This window comes from Carlito syrichta, unplaced genomic scaffold (genome assembly GCF_000164805.1).
Source record: "Carlito syrichta isolate Samal-C Ts95f unplaced genomic scaffold, Tarsius_syrichta-2.0.1 Scaffold308815, whole genome shotgun sequence".
Lineage (NCBI taxonomy): Eukaryota > Metazoa > Chordata > Mammalia > Primates > Tarsiidae > Carlito > Carlito syrichta.
Window position 1 is genome coordinate 327,611 of NW_007252911.1, and position 22,370 is coordinate 349,980.

At 43.6% G+C, this 22,370-nt stretch overlaps 1 protein-coding gene across 1 annotated transcript in view; it reads right to left on the reverse strand.

Annotated features, from left to right (window-relative positions):
• Positions 1-22,370, reverse strand: part of DRD3 (dopamine receptor D3) — a 50,011-nt gene that overhangs the window by 12,718 nt on the left and 14,923 nt on the right. Inside the window, exons 3-4 of the mRNA XM_008065859.1 lie at positions 16,764-16,876; positions 4,255-4,397 (exon numbers count right to left, since the gene is read on the reverse strand). Of these exons, the coding sequence (XP_008064050.1) occupies positions 4,255-4,397; positions 16,764-16,876 (256 nt within the window). The remainder of the gene's footprint in view (positions 1-4,254; positions 4,398-16,763; positions 16,877-22,370) is intronic.

A 22,370-nucleotide genomic window follows, 5' to 3' on the forward strand; every position in this document is an offset into this window, starting at 1 on the left:
CCTTAGAGAATTGAGGCAACTCCAGGTTGAAGGGACTGAAGTTCAGCTTTTCTCTATCTCGTGTTCTCTACTAATTCTCAATCACATTTGGCAGCCCATGGCATTAACAGAAGTGCTCTGCCAGAAAATTCTTTCTGTGTTGTGTTTCTTAATGAAAGCCCAGCTGCTTCCAACATCAGGTGTTATTGGCAGTCTCCTACCCCCTCCCCGACTTTCCACAGAAGGAGAAGAAAAAATGATGGAGAGAAGTCATTTATATTGGGCTTTCGAATGAACTTGGGAGCTTCCGTATAGAGAAGTTGCTGCTGGAACCCACATCTATCAAGGTAATGAAGCTGTACTGTGAAGGTCAGCTTGAGGCAGAGGAGGACACTGGGTGAAACTGTTTTGAGTTCTACTCAATAATACCCCAAACTGTGTTCTAGGAAGAGACAACTGGTTTCCTCTACAACCGCCAGCAAAACAACTTCTGGAATGGATGTGTAGTTAAATTTTGAGACATGAAACTTTGTAATAAATAATAACAACAATAACAGCAGTTAATATGTACTAGGCTCCTACAATGGAAACAGATATATATAAATAATTGGAGGGCTTATTACTGTGCTATTAATAGAATCAAAAGTAAAAGGCTGGGCACGGTGGCTGATGCCTACAATCCCAGCATCTTGGGAGGCAGAGGTAAGAGGATTGCCTGAGCCCGTGGGTTTGAGACCAGCCTGGGCAGCTTGGTGATACCTCATCTCTACAATAAATAAAAAAAAATTAGCCGGACATGGTGGCACATGCCTGTAGTTCCTACTTGGAAGGCTGAGGTGAAAGGATCACCTGATTCCAGCAGGTTGAGGCTGCCTGGCCATCAGTGTGCCACTGCATTCCAGCCTGGGTGACAGAGTGAGACTCTGACTCAAAAAAAAGTAAAAGAGAAGCTGAGTACAGTGACTCACACCTATAATTCCAGCACTTTGGGAGGCCAAGTTGAGCCTGTGAGTTTGGGACCAGCCTGGTCAACATGGCAAGAACTTGTCTCTACAATAATCAAAAAAATTAGCCAGGTATAGTGGCGCATGCCTGTGGTTCCAGTTGCTTAGAAGGCTGAGGTGGAAGGATCGCCTGATCCCAGCAGGTCGAGGCTGCGGTGGCCATGAGCATGCCACTGCACTACAGCCTGGGCGACAGAGGGAGACACTGACTCACAAAAAAAAAAAAAAAAAAAAAAAAAAAAAGAAAGGAAAAAAGAGAGTGTATGAGAGATGAGAGAGAAGAGAGAGCATACTTGCTAAGTCTCAGGACTTCTAATTCCATATTTGAAAATTCTTTTGGAAAGATTTCCTGAGTTTTGTGTGTGGAACAATAATGATCTCACTGGTGGCAGTAACACTGCAATTAGTTCATCATTCTTCTTCATTTGAGATGTTGACATTAACTGGGAACTCTGTCTAGTGTCAGAGTTTGCAACTGTTTCAACTGTTTCCAGGGCGTGTGTCTGTGAAAGAAAGACTGCCCCCACCAAGAATGAGCAAGAGGCGCCACACTCAACCAAACTGATGGTGGTAGAGATTTGTTGCTGGTTGGCCTGGAGAGAGGCAGCGCCTTGGTCTAGTGGTGGTAGTGAGTTCCCCATACTACAATTTCCAACTAAGAATGCATTTTTATATAGAAACAAGGGTACAGAAGGTGACTTAATTATCAGGCCAACTTAGTTATCAGGCCAATAAAGCACAGTTAACATTCACCAGAAAAATGGTATTTTACTGCTACAGAGTCAGTTTCTATAGCCGTGTTGGGGGATGTTGCCCTTCGATGGGCGTAGTGTGTGTATGAACTCATGTCATTCAGTTAAAATAATTAAGTGGTGAATAATAAAGGGTAATGCAAAGATGATAACAGCACCATATTTTAAGAACACCCCGGGTTAACCAGGCAAATATCTGCTGATTAACTTGGCTAATTAGCCTTTAATGTGGAAAAGAAAAAAAAGAAAAAGAAAACAAGCCGAACTTGAGCAGGAGGTATCTGCTTGGCATGTCTACATGTCATATGTAGGGTTAGACTCTAAAGTCAATGAATAAAGTGAAAATTATATAAATTCAAAATTTGCTTTGAAAATCTCCTGAATCACATATGAAGATATACATGGTTTTATTATAACCCTGAACGGTAATAAATGTATGATACATAGAGTAATAGGTCATATGAGGATGACCCAAAAAACACCGGAATTATCTGTTGGAGGGCAGGCACCTTGTATTACAGGTCTCCTCCTCTAGATAAGTGTTCTAGGAACCCACTGGCATCAGTGTACTAGCTAGCGTTGTTGTGAGAGGCTGTGATCAGCTTCAGTAAATTTTTTTTAGAGAGTCTTTCAACACATTTTGATTTACGAGTACACCTGCCTACACTGTGCTGAATGTTCAGTAGTTTTTGAACAAAAGCAGCGTGACCCCTGTGCCCCACCCTCCCTATTCACTCAATCTCGCCCCAAGCAACTTTTTTTTGTTGTTTCCCAGGATGAAAAAAATCCTCAAAGGGAAACGTTTTGCTGATGTGGAAGAGGTGAAACAAAAAATGGCAAAAGCACTAAAAGCCATCAAAATTGATGAGTTCAAAAACTGTTTTGAGCAGTGGAAAAAGCATCAAACAGAGAGTACATTGAAAATGACTGAAGCTTAAACATGTAAGAATAATACACAATTTTATTATAAATAGTTTTTTAGGGTCCTCCTTCATATATTATAAGGTTTATATAGAACATGTAATTTTACAAATTTTTGCCTGAGCCCAGGGGTTCGAGACCAGCCTGGGCAACTTGGCAAGACCTTGTCTGTACAATTAATACAAAAAATTCGCCGGGCATGGTGGTGCATACCTGTAGTTCCAGCTATTTGGAAGGCTGAGGTGGAGGGACTGCCTGAGCCCACCAGGTAGAGGCTGGTAGCTGTGAGCATGCCACTGCACTCCAGCCTGGGCAACAGAATGAGACTCTGACAAAAAAAAAAAAAAAAAAAGAAAGAAAGAAAGAAAAAGAAAAAAAGGAAACATCCTAACAATATATAGACTGAGTCTACACATTTGAATTTGCCCAAGTTTGTGCTCCATTGCATTATTATTCCAAATTTTCCAATAAAGAAGCTGAACCCAGAAAAGTTAAGTAACTTGTTTGAGGAGACACAGCTGGTAAGTAGTAAAACTGGAGTTTGGACTTAGATTTTTCTGACTCCAGATCCTCTATCTGACTTCCTAAATGTGTTTTGATTTCTAAATAATTGTCCAGCCAATGACACTTGGAAGATTATTTATAAGTTAGGATTTGCCTGTATTTAAATGTAATGTGTAATATCTGCATATACATAAGCACATGACTATGTGATTTGTACATATATACCAGAAATTCATGAACCTGAAACATAGGAATTGAATGAACCTGTACAAATGGATAAAATAAGAAATTCAGATGGACAGTAGTCAATCAGTTTTCTCTTAGCAAATACTCAGTGTATACTGTCAATACCCATCATGTTACTGTGTGTGTTAATAGCTTTCATTCAACACATAAAATTCCTGAGGCCAAAAGGAACATGATATAAACACAGAAGGCACTGATCCATAAGAGGTAGAAATTTGGATTGGTGTCATATTCTTAAAAACAAGCAGCTCAGATATATGTCCGTCCATCCGTCTTTCCGTCCGTCCATCTATCCATCCATCCATCCAGTAGAAGATACATCATTGTCAACCATTACAGCCAGAATGTTTGTCATTAAAAATAAAAATACATGCTGTAGTAATTTAGAAATCTATATTAGTCTCCAAGTATCAGAAATTATTCGTATTGAGTAAAAAGCTAGAAATATATATCTTATTATGTCTTATAATATGTTATTTTGTATTGTAGGTCTGTTAGAAATTGGCATCTTTTCATTTGCAAATCCTCCCTGAATTATTAATATATGTTGACTTTTTAAACTGGTACATTTTTTTCACACGAGTCCAATGACACTTCTTTCAAAATAGAGATGAGCCAGACTGTCCATTAATTGGGCAGAACTTTACCTCTGTGCCAATAATTGATGAGGTTTTGCTTTATGTTTTATTTATAACCAACAAAGGCCAAAACTTTGCAGTCTGTGGCGTTCTCACTTGATTACAAAGTACACCGGCCAGTGGTCAGAAATTTCAGGGCTGAGCGCCACTCACAGCCACTCAGGTGTGCTGTAAATGACATGGTGCTAGAAGTGAAGCTGTTATTGTTACCTGTGGTGTTGAAGCCAAACAGGAGAGGGCAGGACACAGCAAAGGCCAGCACCCAGACGGCCGTAATCATGAAGGCCACACGTCGACAGGAACTCTGTCCCGTGCCATGCTGGTAGTGAACCGGCATGACCACTGCGGTGTACCTGCAAAAGGAAGGGAGCGAGGATAGACGTCATGAGACAGGATGGAGATCTGTTCAAAAGTTGAAATAAGTTGCTTGTGAAATAATTAGTTGACACATATGGTAGGAGAAAAATGACTTATTTGGAGGAAGAGAGAAAAGGGTATTTGAGTGAAAATAGCAGAAAGGTTGAGATAAGATAAATGAAGAACTTATAGAGTGGGCTAACAGAGAAAGGGACGAAAAATAAAAGTTGGTTCGGTAATATCGGGATGCTAGAGAACTTCTTTACCATTCTGCCTGCCTGCCTGCCCAGATAACCAGCCTTGCTGTCACATGCTGTGCACGCTCAAGTCTCTGGGTACTAGTCTGGGTGCCTTTATTTTATTCTACAGCTTTTCAGACAATGTCAGAACTGTGCCTGAAGAGGATGTCTGCTCCCTGTTTGCATCCTAATATATAAGCTCTAACCCTCGTAGTGACAGCTCTTCCAAGTAATAGAGGTTTCAATAACAGAGATGAGTTACAGCCAATGGAGACTTGTTTAAAAATTCAGTTTTCATGCTTTCACAAGGTCGAAGCCCAGGTCCTTACTCCTGTCGGACATTGTTATATTTTCTTCAGCAACTTCTAACAAATTCCATTTGCCTGTAGGACTTATCAGGATGGCGGTTGCACAGTCGTTTCCAACTCAAGATGTCTAAAATGGATCTCCTCAGCTCCCCATGCCTCTTAATCTGGTTCCACTTTCTGCCTTTCTTCATGACATTCAGACCCAATACTCAGATCTTTTGACTCTCCCTGGACCCTTCCATATCATTTGCTCGCTAATCCATTTAATCTTTCTATATATTTTTTTTTGAGTTGGAGTCTCACTCCATCACCCAGACTGGAGTGCAGTGGCTGCTCCTGGCCACTGCAGCCTCGACCTGCCGGGCTCCCGCGATCCTTCCACCTCAGCCTTCCGAGTAGCCGGAATTTCAGGCACGCGCTATCACGCCCGGCTGATTTTTGATTTATTGTAGAGATGAGGTCTCGCCAAGTTGCCCGGGCGGGTTCCGAACCCACGGGCTTAGGCAATCCACTCACCTCAGCCTCCCAAAGCACGAGATTACAGGTTGAGCCACCGAGCCCGGTTAATCTTTCATTCAATATTTATTGAATCCCAACTATATGCTAGGCCCTATCCTGGATATATAGAGATGGGCAAAAGGGACATTACCCCTGTTCTCGTTGCACTTAGAGCTGAGTGGAGTGAATGAATGATAAAAAAGAAAAGAAATAGGTTAATATAAAGTGAAGAGAACCATGAAAGAAATAAGCAGGGTGATGTGTAAGAGAGCAAGAGAGGAGACCAAGAAGGGGCAAACCAACAGAGCGGGCAGGGAAGTGAATGGTATGAGAGGGCGCCAGACATGATGTGAGGTGGGGAAGAACTTTCCACAAAGAGAATAGGTCCTGTAAATTTATCCATTATGATCTCTTCTGCATTTATCCACTCATTCTTTTCCTGGCACCTGATTTCTTTCTTTCTTTCTTTTTTTTTTTGAGTTGGAGTCTCACTCCTTCACCCAGGCTGGAGTGCAGTGGCATGCATGCTCATAGCCGCTCCTTTGTCAACCTTCTGGGCTCCAACGATCCTTCTGCCTCAGCCTTCTGAGTAGCCAGAACTACAGTCACATGCTACCATGCCCGGCTATTTTTAATTTTATTGTAGCGACGAAGTCTCGCCAGGTTGCCCGGGCTGGTCTCGAATCCACGGGCTCAGGCAATCCACTTGTCTTGGCCTCCCAAAGTGCTGGGATTACAGACTGAGCTACCGAGCCCGGCCCTGGTATCTAATTTCTATTGATGACTATAGCTTCCTCACTGGTCTCCAGTGGCCAGGTTTCAAAAAAAGATTTCATCCCCACATCTCCAGCTAAAAACTGTATGAGATAGGCAGAATTCTGGGATGGCCCCCAAGGTGTCTGTCCTGTATTATTCCCTTTGTTGAGTATAGGCTGCACCTGTGAATATGGTGTAATATCACACCTTTGAGTAGACTATTAATCAGTTGACCTTGAGTTAATCAAAGAATTATCCTGGGTGGGCCTGACCTAGTCAGGTGAACCCTTAAGGTGGGCTGTTTCTTGGCCAGCACTTGAGGTCCCCAATTTTGTGGGGATTCACGACTATAATTCCAGCACTTTGGGAGGCTAAGGTGAGAGGATTACCTGAGCCCACAGGTTGGAGACCAGCCCAGGTAACTTGGCGAGACCTCATCTCTACAATCAAAATAATAAAAAAAAAAGTTAGCCAAACATGGAGGCATATGCCTGTAGTTCCAGCTACTTGGAAGGCTGAGGCGGAAGGATCATCTGAGCCCAGCAGGTTGAGGCTGCGGTGGCCATGAGCATGCCACTGCATTCCAGCCTGGGTGACAGAGTAAGAGACTCTAACTCAAAAACAAAGGGACCGGGCTATTTCTGAACTTAGATATTCAAAGCATGAGAAATTATCCTGTTGGCCTTGAAGGAGCAAACTGCCATCTTTTGCAAAAGGTCACTTAGTAGGAGATAGCAAAAGGCCTACCAGAGCTAAGAACAACTCTGGTTGACAGCCAGCACAAAATTGGGGACCTCAGCCCTACAACTGCAAGGAAGTGAATTCTACCAACAACTTGAAGGAGTTTGGAAGAGAACCCCAAGCTCCAGATAAGAATGCAACACAGCCTACACCTTGGTTTCAGTCTTGTGAGAACCTGAGCAGAGAATCTACCTACACTGAGCACAGAGTTTTGACTTTCATAAACAGTGAGATTTTTTAAAAAGATACAGTTTAAGTCTCTAAGTGTGTGATAATTTGTTCCACAGAAATAGAAAATGAATACACTATCAATGGTTCTTTCACTCATAGGCCAAGCTTGACCTTCCCCAACATGACCTCAACTTACCTTGCCCATCTGAATTCCCATCTGTCCCTGATACTTACTCATAACTCCAGCTAAACTGGCTTGGTGATGGGTACTCTTCAATAGTCAGAGACTTGTGACTTTGTTCAATCCATTATTCCTTCTCCTTCCATGGTAACTCAGTCCTACCCTTCCTTAATCCCAGATCAACTCCCAGCAACCTTTTCTGCTTTAACTCTGAGCTCAAAACACTTCTGCACACATCAGTCGCATTGCCCTCCTGCATGCTGTTGTCCTGCCTCATTACTGGAGGCTGGAGAGAGAGAGTCCCATTTGGTCTAGGTCACTTGATGGCTCAAATAATCTTATACCCCACAGGTTCTTGTACAGAGCAAGTAGTAAGAAGCTAATGACCGATTGCCTCATGGGTCATGAAAGCCTCCTTCCCCATAAGTGGACTGTTCTAATACTAGCCAGGCTCAAAGGATCCAAGGTATACATACAGCTGGGTATACCTACAGTTCAATTTTTTTTTTCTTCTAAGTGTACAGGGCACCTGGAGCCTCCTTAACCCTTCTTGTGTACCTCAAGGTTTGAGACGGAGGAAAGGAAGGACATTTGCTGGGCTAGAGGGCATGGGGCAATGCTCCCATGTGTGCCCAGCTGCTATGGCCCAGCGCTGCCTGAATCTGGCCCTTACACATCTGGATGTAAAATGTTCACATTTGTACTTCCAAGAGAGTGGTTTAAAGTCAGCTGTGAATTCTGAGATGAAAGTAGACTCTGTGGGACTTGCCCTTGACAACACGACAAAGATGGCTTCCTTCTAAAGAGGGAGAACAAGAGGTCCTTATTTACTCAGGTCTAATTCAGATCCTGCCACCAACCTAAGGCAGGCTACAACAACCTAGTTCCGCTCTTCTGATGCATCTGCGGTAAAATACTTCCTCTGATGCCCACCTTGGCTTATACAGGAGCAGGGCAAGTAGCACCTGGTGTTCCTTTGAGCCTCTCACTCTCCTCAGGACTTCAGATTCTGCTGTGACTTCAAGTCAAATAGGTCTACAAGGGCCTTACTGTTAGTGATGACCCTGAAGCCTTGGAGGAGAGGCTGAGCCTTGAGTTCTGCTGTGGCCATGACCAAACAGCTAGCTGAGGGCAGGGGAAGGAAAGCTGTGACCCATTTTCTCAAGGTCTGCCATTTACATAATGGCCTGTAAATGGATGTAAAAAGGCCTGATCCTCCTGTGTCCTCAGTGATGTGCTGGTAAACAGCTAACAACTGGCTCTCCAGGTGAAAAAACCCTAATTGGTAACATCTGCCAATTTCTGTGGTGTAAATGCTCCTACAGTTGCCCATTTTAAGTTACCACCAAAGCTTTAATAACTACCTCAAAAAAATTTCTAAAATTTCACCCATCAGCTCTTGCTAGCCATTACAATTTGGCAACTCCTTGGAGACTTCATGAATTCATATTCAAAAAAATTTTTTTTTTTAGAGATAGGGTCTTGCTATGTCGCTCAGGCTAGTCTTGAACTCTTGAACTCAAGTGATCCTTCCACCTAGGCCTCCCAAAGTGCTGGGATTATAGGCATGATCCATGGCACCTGGCCAAGGCTCTGTTAATTTAGTGAGCCTGCGAGTGAATGGAATGGAACCTTGGCTCCACTCTATAAAGGAGGAATCAGAGACACCGGAAGGTTACTAATGATGTCAAGGTCCTGCAGTGGATAGTGGCAGAGCCAGGTCTCCCACCTCCGAGGCTGGTGTTTCTCCTGAGTGCTCCACTTCCTCTCAAGGACATCACAAGTCTCTGAGGCCTTGTAGGAGACAAGGGCTTCCTCAGAAAAGCTAACATGGCAAGGAATGGTTTGTGCCTGCAGAGCGCTGTGGATGAAGAACTGAGTTTCCTCAATTAGCTTGATTCTGTTCATTGCATTGGGGTCCTGCGGAATGCAGATTTCCAGGTCATGTTGTTGGAGATTTTGATCAAGTAGTTCTGATGTAGAACCCAGGCGTGTATTTTTAACAAGGACGTGCATCTTGTGATTAGACACGTTGAGAAAGTCTGTGTTAGGAAAAATTTCCGTGACAAATATTTTTGTTGACTTGGGTAAGAAGTGAGAGACCAAACTACGATTTACCATTGGTACATTCTTTTTTTTTTTTTTTCTCTTACTCTTAAAATCATGATTAAACTGTTAGAGTCAGTGAGACGCCCAGCTTGCCCTAGGTGGCTGAGACGCCGAGGCTGTTCCGGATTTGGCCATAGGAGGGCACTACAAGGCAGCAAGAACTCCGCCCGCTCAGCCGGGGTGAGAAGTTCACTGCTCACCTGGGGGCTCTCCAGGCCCGGTGGGGAGGCGGAGAGGGAAAGCCCGGTCTCCTCCCTCCCGCCTGGTTGCCGAAGCTGGGCTAGGACTCTGATTTCCCACCCAGGCAGACCGCCTAGCCTCTGGTTTCCTCTCGGAGCGATTGCACAAGACCGACCGCAGGCGAGGGCCGCGCCAAAACACCCGGAGGGCCGGGCTGGGCTTGGCTCAGGGCAGCGGCCGCAGCGCTCTCCAGGCCCAGCCCCGTCAGCCACACACTCGCCTGCCGCCCCCATCGCCCCGGCGCCAGGCCCCCTCCCCTTGTGTCTGAGCTCCCAACTCTCTGGGCCCTCTCTGCTGTGGATGACTCCCTGACCCCCCACTGGCAGTGTGCAGGGTGTGGCCAAGTCCGTGGGCTTTACAAACCCACGGACCGGAGTCTGAATCCCACCTCTGCCACTTAACTGTGTGGCCATGGGCCCGTGGTTTGACTTTTCTGTGACTCAGTTTCCTCATCTGTACAACGGGGATACTCATTCCTGACCGATAGGGCTGTTATGAATATTATGAGATTATCTCTGTACAGTTTTTAAAAGTAACAATGCCTAGTGCATATTAAACAGTCAAAAGATGGTATTCTTGTTATTGTCGTCGTTATTATTGTGCTATCCCTAGGGATCATTGATTGTTCCTGTTAGTGAGTTTATGGCTGCCTTCCCCCTGCTCCTGATTATCAGGGAACATTAAACGTGTTGTTATTCAGCAAAAAAAGAAAAAAAAATACATAGCATTTTTCTATGTGTCAGGCATTGTTTGAAGTGTTTTATAAATTTATTTAATCCTCCTAACAACCCTGTGAGGCCGTTGCTATTATCTCCGCTAAACAGATAAGGGAATGGAGGCCCTGAGAGGTTAATTGACTTGGCCAAGGTCACATCGGTATTTCGCTGTGGAGACTGGATTTGGAGTCGGGCAGTGTGACTCCAGAGCCAGGCTCACAGCTCCTTGTGGCTGAGTGGGGAGTGCATGTGCTGTAGGAGGAGGAGAATGGCTGAAGGCTGACTTTTGCACCTCCTAGCCCTGTGATCCTGGCAAGCTCCTCGACATGTTCTAGCCTCAGTATCTTTGTAAAGTGGGAATTGAAAGGGGGAAAAGCCAAAATGGAGTGACTTTAGTCAGAGTAGCAGCCATTTTAACACTACTTAGCTTTGTTGTGCTTTCTCAGAAACACACCCTATAATCATGAACAAGAAACAAAACCGGTTTCCAAGGATGTCATTTCTAGACAATCACTTCTAACCCCTAAGCAAGTTACACCCACCTTGCTGGGTTGTCCTGAGGGTTAGAGATGATGAATAAAGAACTCTTAGTGCCTGGCACAGAATGCATGCTAAATAAATGGTAGCCATTTTTATTATGATTTCTAGATTAACGCAAGTTAGGGTTGGCACAGAAGTAGCCAGGGCCTTGAAGACATGGGACATATGCCTCATTTAGTTTAAGGAAATTGCACCTGGGCTGCTAGAATAGACAGAGGCCCCATTCCCACTTCTGCCAATGAAGGGACCTCTCACTGTCATAAAATACTTGGGGGGGGGGCACGGAGTAAGGAAACTCAGTCTCCAGTCCCACTAAGAGGCTGGCAGGTCCTGTATCTAGCATTTCTGCTCAAATGAGTTAATGATTATGTCCCTTCTGACTCTCAGTTCTATGAAAAGGGTCTGTGTGGCTCATCCCTCTATGAAAGGTCTCAGTACCTTGCAAAATTTGATCTCTACCCCAAGCCCTCTCCCAGGGTAGGAGATGTGTGTGTGAGAGAGAGAACCGATGGAGGTGCCTCCTCAGGAAGCTGGGAGTGGGGGAGGAAAGTAGCCAGCCTGGGTGGGTGAGCCTGACTCTAACTCCCCGCCTGGGTTTAATGAGCCCCAGAGCTCTGTGAGGGCTGCTTTTCACCACCTTTTATTTGGTCAGACAGGGGGCTCAATAAATCTTTAGTTCTGTGGACTCCCCTCGTGGAGTTGTTGAAGGAGAAAGCTTTTTGCAAATGACTGGAAAGCCCTTTGCAAATATAAAGTGCTTATTTAGATGCAAACTAAAAATCCAAGGTGCCTGTGACTCATCTGGTACCTATTGTGCTCGCTGCAAAGACGCGGAGGCTTGCCTGTGTGATGGGTGCCATTTGAGAGCCACTTAAAGAACTCCCTGGTGAATGAATTTGGCTGCATTATTCCTGGGCTCCTCTCGGAGGACTGTAATTCTCACCACTCGGTCATGTCCTCCTCTTCTGACACATTCTCAGCCCTCTCCCTGAGTTAGTTCTGACCCAGGATGCGGTGGGAGGGCTGGCCCCCTGGGGAGGCAAGGAGCCAAGGGGGTGGGGGCTTGTACTTAGAGGACTTCCCACTCTGCTTTTGAAGAAAAGAAAAGGCAGCGTTAATCCGAGCATCCAGAGCTAGGCCTAAGAATCTAATGACAATAGTATTACTTGCTTTCAAAACCCCTTTTATCATTTTCTTTTCTTTCGTATCTCTCTCCACCCTGTTATTACAGACCCGGGCTTCATGACCAAAAAGTACTGAATCCATTTGGTTAAGTTTGTCAGATGGGTGACTGGCATTGTGTGAAGACCAAAGGTGTGGGTGAATGACTGCATTTTTAATGACTTGACCAACTATTTGTCATCACACGAACAGAATTTAATGCTGTTCTGCAAACTGCTGTGAAGAATAATGGGGACAGCTTTTCCAAGGCCTATTTTCCCTTCTAGAATAGGAGGGGGCTCCATCTGGAAGTTTGGTGAGGATTGATTGGTCCATATGGAAATACAAGCCAAGAGGGGAGCTTCCTTCTCCGTTGGGATCTAAGGTGTAGCTGGTGGGTGAGTGCTGTGCATTCATGGGCGTTTTCCTATACGGGACAGATGCCAGTTCAAGATTATTCTTGATGGTTATGTTTAACATGGTAAAACTAGAAGTGTGTGTTAGGCATGGCTGCTGCTAGCAAAATGTTGCTGTCGTGTAAATTAGAGAAAGGCACCTTCTTCTGACTGGCAAATTACAAAAAGCCATCCTCTTCTGGCCAAGTCTTGCCAAGGAAAATTGCTGGCTGAATTTGGTTCCCACACCCTTTATGGAACAACCTGTTCACTCTCACCCACAATGAAACCACCTTTGTAAAATTAATAAGAGGCCACAAGGTTACAATTGTGATGGGGCCTGAATTCTGTTATATCCTGACCCCTTGGAGCTACCTGAAAGGTTGATGAGCTTATTTTTTCTTCAAGAACAACGAGCCCTTAGGTCACACAGACCTTCTTGATGACATCTAGAAGTTTGAAGGCTGAAAGGTGTGAGCAGCTTTGATGACTCTCCCACTTATCTTCCGAAGTTAAATAACCACTATTCACAAGAATTTTTTTTTTTTTTTGAGTTGGAGTCTCACTCCATGCAGTGGCACGCTCATGGCCACCCCAGCATCATCTTGCTGGGCTCCTGTGATCCTTCCACCTCAGCCTTCCAAGTAGCGGGAACTACAGGTATGTGCTACCATGCCCAGCTAATTTTTGATTTATTTTAGAGATAAGGTTTCACCAAGTTGCCTGGGCTGGTCTCAAACCCACAGGCTCCAGCAATCCACTTACCTTGGCCTCCCAAAGTGCTGGGATTAGAGGCTGAGCCACCAAGCCAGGCCGTTGACAAGATTTTTAACTCTCCCAATTGCTCCTATAGATAACATAAGCTTAAGACCGGTTTTTGAGATATTTTTTAGACTGTGCATTCTGGCAGACCCCTGACCCCACCCAGACCTGTGATCCATTCCAAAGAGCTAACTCAAATCTGCCCTGTGACGCCCCAACCCAGAAACTGACTCTGCTCATGAGGATAGTTTCGACAGCCCCATGACTTTTGCCCCAACCATTCAGCAGTACCTATTCCCTAGCCCTCGTCTGCCAAATTATTCCTTAAAAAACCCCATCTTCAAATTCTTGTGGAAGCAGATTTGAGAAATATCTCCTGTCCTCCTCTCTCAGCTGCTTTGCAATTATTAGACTCTTTTTCTATTGCAACACTGCTGTATCAGTACATTGACTCTTTTCTGTACAATGGGCATAAGAACTGGTCAGGCTGTGACAACAGCCCCCTGTGTGTGAATGAGTGTACAGGCATAACCTCAAGAGGGTAGAAAGGAAGGTCTAGAGCTAAGAAGACTGAGAGGGGACTCTGTATACAGCTCTTCTCCCTTCTCCCAAGGCTAGCCTTCTCCATTCTCTCCTGTCCTTTCTGAAAGTGCTATTTGTGGTATGAGCATAGGCTACCCTCAGGCAGGGATCCCTGACTTGATTTTAGTAGTCTCTGTCCAAGGCTCTATAATAGGCATAGCAGGGAGTCACAGGTGATATGGAGTTAGGTCTAGTATAAGAGATTGGGCTGATGGAGGTGATGATAAAGCAAACGAGCTGCCATCCACTACTCTGTAAATGAATCCTGGAAACATGTACTAAATGTCCAGAAATTACACAAAAGATTTAGATGTTAGAGCTAAAAATATTGTAAAATTCCTATCAGTTCACTTTTTCAAAAAAAACAGCTTTATTGAAATATTAATATAATTTGCACACCACATAATTCATCCATTTGAAGTGTACAATTCAGTGTGGGGGGGTTTTGGATATATTTACAGAATTATGCCACCATATCCTCTGTTATATTTTTTCAGAGGCAAGGTCTCATTGTGCTGTCCAAGCTGGCCTCCTGGGCTCAAGTGGCCTCCCACCATAGCCTCCTGAGTAGCTAGGACTACAGGCTTATACTACCACGCCTGGCCCCTCTATTTTTAAACATATTCTTTAGTGGTATTATATCTAGCATTATGAACATGTTCTTTCATTTTCCTCTCAGTTGGATAGCCAACAAAGTGATATAAATAAAAAAACATCCAGTTGGCTGGTTGGTTTGCAGTATCACCATAGGGAAGTGTTTTCATGTTTGTTCTTTGGTTATTATTTGAAATTCCAATTTTGGTACATAAAAAGAAGTGTGATGCTGGTTGCTACAGAGAGCACAACACTGGGTCATGTAAAGCAGACCTGCTCTAGGTTTTCTAGAAAAGACAGGCTGGAGATGCTACAACATAGTTATAGAGAAGTCATTGTGAGGGTTTAAGTGTGACTGAATACAATTGTAGAGATATTGGAAAGGCTTTATGGAAAAGGGGTCATTGTGATAGACCTTGGAGCATGACAAGGATATAGGGCAACCCAGGAAGAGATGAGATTGATAAGGGGAGTTGAGGCCATATTGTAGAAAACACCTGAGCCCGCGGGTTCGAGACCCGCCCGGGCAACTTGGCGAGACCTCATCTCTACAATAAATAAAAAATTAGCTGGGCGTAGTAGTGCGCACCTGTAGTTCCAGCTACTTGGAAGGCTGAGGTGGAAGGATCGCCAGAACACAGCAGGCCGAGGCTGCGGTGGCCGGGAGTGGCCACTGCACTCCAGTCTGGGCGACAGAGTGAGACTCCAACTCAGAAAAAAAAAGAAAAGAAAACACTTAATGCCAGGCAGTCAGGGGTGATTCTAGCTTTCCTTCCACAGAACAAGAAGACACTGAAGAGTTTTGAGTAGTACTTTACTTCTGTGGGGATAGTTCGGATGGTAGTAGGAAGAAGCTGCTAGAAAGCAGTGGCAGACTTTTAGGCAAGAGATCACAGGAGCTTAAAGTAAGTAGGGGGCAGCAAGGAAGAAAAAGTAGGGGCAAATCTCAAAAAATTGCGATTTAGCACTCATAAACATTGACTTGTTGGATTAGAAAGAGAGAGGAGTCAAGCAAAACCCAAGATTACAGAAGAAAGATGTCAGTAAGAGATCATTGAGTCAGGATGGTTTGCTGCTTTAATGAAGTCTGGTTTTTAACATTTTTACATTATAAGAACCAATGGGATATCCAGGAAGCGATGTGATCTGGAACTCAGAGGGGAAGGTGGGTTATAGCTGGAGATTTGGGGGAGGTTAGCACAGAGTTTAAGATTATTAACTTGGAGCAAAATGACAAAATTCAGATCCTGGCACAGCCCCGTACGAGTTGTGTGACTTTGGCAAATTCCTTAATTACCTTAAGAAGCTGGAAATGAAGATAATAGTTCCTAAGAGTTGTTGAAATGAAATGAAATGAAATGAGTCAATGTGTGTCACAGCTTAGTACAGCGTGATAAATTCTCAATACATAGTGGGTCTTATTTGGGATCACCTGTAGGAACATGGAGTGGATGGATGATATTACTGGGAGAAAGAGAAGAGGTGGAGGAAAACAGGGAGAGGGAGAACTCAGACAAGGAAAGGTTGGAGGCACTAGAGGTCATAGGCTTAAAAGTGACCTTCTTTCCCCAGGGATCTCAGTGGACCTGCTGGTGTCCTATGGGAACCATGGCAAATCCAAAGCTCAGGCAGAAAAAAGGGAAAAGAAAAGAGGAAGACAAAAGGAGAGGGAAAGTGAGGAACAGGGGACCCAAGCAAGGGTAGCGAATTCAGGCATTCTTAGGGATGGGAGGTGATGTTACTCAGGCAGAACACACAGAGTGGAGTCAAAATCACACAAATCCATTCCAGCAACCAAAAGGCAATTAAAAAAAACCCATATCATTCTTTACCTGCTTCTCTTAAAATCTATGAGGGAAATAAATAGATCACAGCTGTGCTTTCTAAAACTGTCTTTCTCCCCCACCTCTCTCCTCTCTGCCTCCTCAAAAATACACCAGACTTGCCTCTCTCTCTACCACTTTCCTTCCATCCCTTTCTTCCACAAAAAGCCACAAACAGCAGAATTTTCCATTAACCCAAGTCAGCTCACCTTTGTCTTCCCCGAACCCCACTTTTCCCTTCCTATTAGGAATCACAAAAGTCCCAAAGAACAGTGGAAAAGCAAAACCGGAATCCCCTTCAGGGACTATATGAGAAGAAAGGCCTGGAAAGTTTATAGGATGATTATTTCTCTTTTGTCACTGGGGTTTCTTCTCATCTGCAAACTATAGTTTAAAAGAAAAAAAGAGGAAAGAAAATGTCCCCAGTGTCAAGTCCTACTTGGAAGTGACACCAGTGTCCTCAAACACAAAGCCTATCTCTCCCTTCACCCCTTATCTTTTAGGCCATCTGTTCCCTATGCCTGGAAGGGAATTGTATAGTCCTACCTGTCTATGCTGATGGCACAGAGGTTCAGGATGCTGGCTGTACACATCATGACATCCAGGGTGACAAAAACATCACAGCAAACACGGCTGAAATTCCAGACTCCGCCTGTCACCTGGGCATCAGAGACAAGGATGTTAGTGTTTCCCCCAGTGAAGAAATGACAACCCAATCACCTCTATTGCCTTTCCTATGTTGCCCAGCATAGACGTGGACACGCCTGCTCCCTGTGCCTGTGGTTGGTACCATTGCTCCTGAAGGGCATGCAGACATCCGGGAGTCCAGGCTGTTTAAGATTGGTTGCTTAAAAAAGGACAAATTCACAGAATGCTAGCATGTTCATGCAGAAGGGATCTTCCAAATCAAATAGACCTGTGTTTCTCAAAGTGTGGTCCACAGTGGTGAGCTCTGTAAAGATGTAGATTTCTGAATCCTTCCTCGACCCATTAAGTCAGTCTCTGACTCTGTAGCTCACAAATCTCCATTTTTAAATGAACACCCTCAGATATACCAAGGCTTAAGAATCACTGATCAAGTTCAAACTTGGGAGGCAACTAATGCTCCGTGTGGCTAAGTGACATGTTCATAGGTGTGCAGCTGTAGGTAAAAGAACTTGGGTGACTGGCCAATGCATGCATTATGCAAAAATGGCCTCCCTGAAGCTCCCCACCCAGTAGAGAGCTCACCATGTTCTCAGGAAATAAGCTAAGAACCCGTTTTTCATAAAACCTATCTCCAAAGTACAAATCTATCTGGTGTCAGGTTTTAAAGCTTGGAAATGTGCTGAAACTACGTATATGGGAACCTATATAAAATAAGTCTGTGGCAGTGTGACTGCCTTCAGTACCCTTTCCCATGTTCTAATCCCCAAGAGGTGGGGGAAGGAGCTCACAGAATTATTGAGGGTGGTTTCGCCCACGTGCATCTACACATGTGTTTCAAGCTCCATAATCTCCTCTGAGTAACACCTATAAGAAGTCAGGAATTTGGCTATTTAATTCATATTTCAGCACATTTCTGTTTTATTTTTTAAACTTTTACATAACCTGATTGAACTGGGAAGATATGTCAGAGAGATTGTCACTTTCAAAATGTCCACAAAAGGGCCACTCATAGGCCCTCAAGGCTTTTGTGTACTTGCCAGCTTCCTGCCTGGGGGGCTGCCATTCTTAGATACCAGTTTTCAAGGAGAAATTGTGACACTTTGTGCCCCTGGCTGTAGCTGAGTGTTCCTGATATTCCCTCCTGAGCAGGCCCAATGGCTATTTTAGAGGCAGGAAGAGTGACAAATCGGTACATTGGACTTTGAAGAAGCTTTTTGAGAAAAACACAGATTTTGACCAAATGCTTGTACATAATGATAGTGCTGTTCCTCTGCTGGGGCTTTCTCCTGCAAGAATCTTCTTATATGACCATGTCACTTTAGTGTTCATTACTGCTTTATTCCAATAAGGTAAGGTTCTAATAGGGTATCTATCCTTCCCCTTCCCTAATAACTTCTTCCTCTTGGATTTATTTCTTTTTCTGCATCCCATTTTATCCTACATTTGGTCATCTCCAGACTCTATTTTGAGAAACCCCGACCAATGAGTTTTTGTTTGTTTGTTTGTTTAAAAGCAGCAATGAAAAGTTAAAACTTGTGATGAAGTCATCTTTTTTTTTGAGTTGGAGTCTTACTCTGTCACCCAGGCTGGAGTGCAGTGGCTCACTCACAGCTACCCCAGCATCAACCTACTGGACTCCGGCAAGCCTTCCACCACAACCTTCCAAGTAGCCGGAACAGTAGGTGTGCACTACCGTGCCCAGCTAATTTTTTATTTAGAATTGTAGAGCTGAGGTCTCACCAAATTGTCCAGGCTGGTCTCAAACCTGCAGGCTCAGGCAATCCACTTGCCTCGGCTTCCCAAAGTGCTGGGATTGCAGGCTGAGCCACTGAGCCCAGCTGAAGTCATCATTTTTGTTCATTTGGTTGTAGACTTACTTTTTCTCTTTTAGTTGGGCCATTTAGCTCTACATAAGTAAAGATCTAATATGAATTTATAGGAGTTCTGAGAATGAAAAAAATTTTAAAAGGGAGATGTAAGAATTCTGACCTAAAGAGTCATAATAGCACAGTGATTTAAGAAAGCCAGGAGAATAAAAGATGGTTTTGCTCATTATGTAGGACAGTTGCATGCTGTAAAAGCTTCTTGCAAAAGTTGACTTTTGTTTACTAACTTCTATTTCCACATTATGTCTGTTAGCAATTTATGTATTAAATGGGGAAAAACCACTTTTTGCCTAATTGTGGGTAAATGTATGTATATGTGTGTTTGGGCCAGTGTAGGTAAAAGAGGATAGTTAGGACAACAGCATATGTCAGTGCTGCTGGGTGTTCATTCATTCACTCATGCACTTATAGAGTAAGCATTTGTGAGGTTCCTAGTACTTGGTTTGTAGAGGGAGAGTATGTTGTGTGTTGAGAGGTTTTACAAAATGTACTACAGGGCCTATCCTTGAACAACTTGCAAGACAACTGGAGAAGCAAGACATTCATACTTAAAATAACTAGAGGTCATCATGAGATCCTAATATTGTTAATACAAACTAACATTTATTGAGAATTTACTCTACATGCATCTACCAATCCATGTGACCTATTACAGAAATTTCTATCTTTGAAATTTCGGATTTTGAAATCTGAATTTGGTTCTACTGTCTGTGCTCTTAGAGTCATTTGAGAACAAATTACATACTTGATAGGAGATTAAATAACTGTTCCTTAACTGACACCACCAGAAGCAGGAGTGTTTACTTGTTTGCTGTGGCAACCCAGCTCCCAGAGCAGGGCCCAGGCATGAAAATATATTTTGAAATAATGAATGGTTTTGGTCATAAACTGTCATGATAATAGCTAACATTTATAGAATGCTTACTAAGTGCCTCGTGTCCTGCAAAGCACTTTTCATACATGAGCTCTATTGCAGATTATAATCCTATGACAGAGGACTATTAGCTTCATAGCAGAGAAAGAACCTAAAAGCTTGAAGACAATAGGCACCTCATCAAAAGGTCACAGAGCTTGTATAGGCAGACTGGGCACTGGAATGTAGGTTGTCACACACCCTGCTAAAGCGAAGTGTCAAGCACGGGGGCTGGTTGTTGGAAAAGAGATGAAAGTGGGTAGACACAAGAAAAAGGAGAGGAAACCAGGTGCTCCTCGGGGATTTGTGTATGACAGACTATACATCAAGTCCTTTCTAGGGAATGAGACACCTCCTGATTGCCTTTGTCCCAGGGTTACAAAAATCAGTGCAAGAGACAATGGTGACTTTGGGGCTAGGTGAAAAGAACACACCTGACAGGTTTCTTTAATCCCCCTCACCTCCTTGCTTAGTCCCCAAAGGCCAAAGTCCTTGAGTTGCCTTCCTGCTTCCAGGCCCCCACTGGAGTACCACCCATTCTGGCTGTCCTCGGTTCCTGTCTCCAGATTCTGCCTTCAAAATTCCCATTCTCTCCTTGATCTCAGCTAAGAGTCAAGAAGAAAACAATCTGATTAGCTGATTAAAATAATTCCCACTAAGGTGCCATCACTTAGTATTCCCTGGAGCTTACTCATTAAAATGAGTCTCTAATTGGTGGAACTTGTAATGGGATTTTTTTTTTTTTTTACTGGAGTCTTCCATGCTGAGACACTGAGAAACTAACAGTAAGGATCGATAAACAGCATCAAAGTGAGTGCCAGGAACATGCTAGTAACACTCACACATCAACTCGTAGCAACCCAATGAGGTAAACATAATTTCGAATTTATAGATAAAGAAATAGAGACCTGGAGATGTTGAGTAATTTGCCTAGGGATGCATAGCTTGTAAAAGGAGCTAGAATTTCAACCTCTTCACACTAATCATGACTCTTGCTGACTCTCAAAGGTCAGAATGTTGGCCACTTCTGAGAAGGATACCATTTGACTCCATTTTTTTTTTTTTTTTTTGAGTTGGAGTCTCTGTCACCCAGACTGGAGTGCAGTGGCCGCTCCCGGCCACCGCAGCCTCGACCTGCTGGGCTCCGGTGATCCTTCCGCCTCAGCTTTACGAGTAGCCGGAATTACAGGCACGCGCTACCAAGCCTGGCTGATTTTTTGATTTATTGTAGAGATGAGGTCTCGCCTGCTCAGGCGGGTCTCGAACCCACGGGCTCAGGCAATCCACTCACCTCAGCCTCCCAAAGGCGCCGGATTACAGGCTGAGCCACTGAGCCCGACTTGTCTCCATTCTAATAGGAAAGGAGGTAGAAGAGTTGGCATTTGTTCACCCATTACCTACAGTATCCGCGGTTTACTGAGTGCCCATTATGTGCCTGATGGTTTACTTTGGGGGATGTGTTGAACCGAATTAAGCCTGTTTTTGTCCCCAGGGCCTTAGAATATAGTGTGTGCCTGTTAGAGGGAGTAATGTATGAATGGGCATGCATGAATTGAAGGCCCTAAGATAGGTAAATGGAAAAGAACTAAGATGCAATGTGATAAGTGCTGATGGTGAGATAGATACAAAATGTTGGGAGATTCTGAATGACGAAGTGATTTTTGGAATTAAAGCACATACAAGTTAAAAATCTGATTGATTTAAGGTCCTTTAGAGACATGATTCTTTCTCCTACATTCCAATGTATAGAACTCACTTCAAAATTATACAGCAACCAGGTGGTGTTACTCTCATTTGCTAATGAATTTAACTAACTCCCTTTGGTGATACAGAAGGTGAGAGTACCCAGAAACTGTCTTCTGATAGGGAAGTTGTCTATTGATTTTCAACAGGCACATCCTAGGGTAGCATTTCCCAAAATTACTGGTTATAAGGCAGCATTTCCCAAATCACCTGAGGTTCTTATTAAGCAAAATGATTCTCAGGCCTCACTCAGGATAATAAATCCCTCAAATGACTCTTTTTGCCTGGGTTTGGGAATCACTAACCTGGGGGGCGAGTGAGGCTGATACTGTCTTCAGAAATGGTCGTCCCTAAAGCAGGGCTCCTGAAGTATTCTTTATGTCACGAATTTCTTTGGCCTCATGGTCCCCTTCTCAGAAGAATGCTTTTAAATGCGCGAAATAAATACAGTGGCTCATAAGGGGTACCAACTTCATTGAAATAGTTACTAAAGTATTTTAAATACATATGCTTCTTTCACAATTCATTAAATAATAAGATCTAGTGGCAGATCTAAAATTCCTATAATTTCAGAGTAATGATAAGTGTCAGTGATGTTTCAAGATGGCTGTAACAACCATAATGTGATTTGAAAATATAAATATCTGTGATTTCTTCTGGTGACACTAAAGATTTCTGCTGTGGGTTGATGTCTACACTCATAATGAAAGGAAGTGCTAAATTTCAGCTTACTGAAAATAAAGGAGTGATTTTATTCACATCCAAATTGATGAACTCCCCAGATTAAGAACCCCTGCTCTAAAGGGATGGATTTTTAGTTGTTTTGGGGACATATCCAAAGGATAAAGATAGAATTACTTCTCCAATCGTCAGTCTAATTTTGTTTGCCACATTTGAAGTCTTTTTTGGGGAAGGGATGGGAAACATAGGATAAGAAATAAGAATTTTTCATTTCTCAGAATC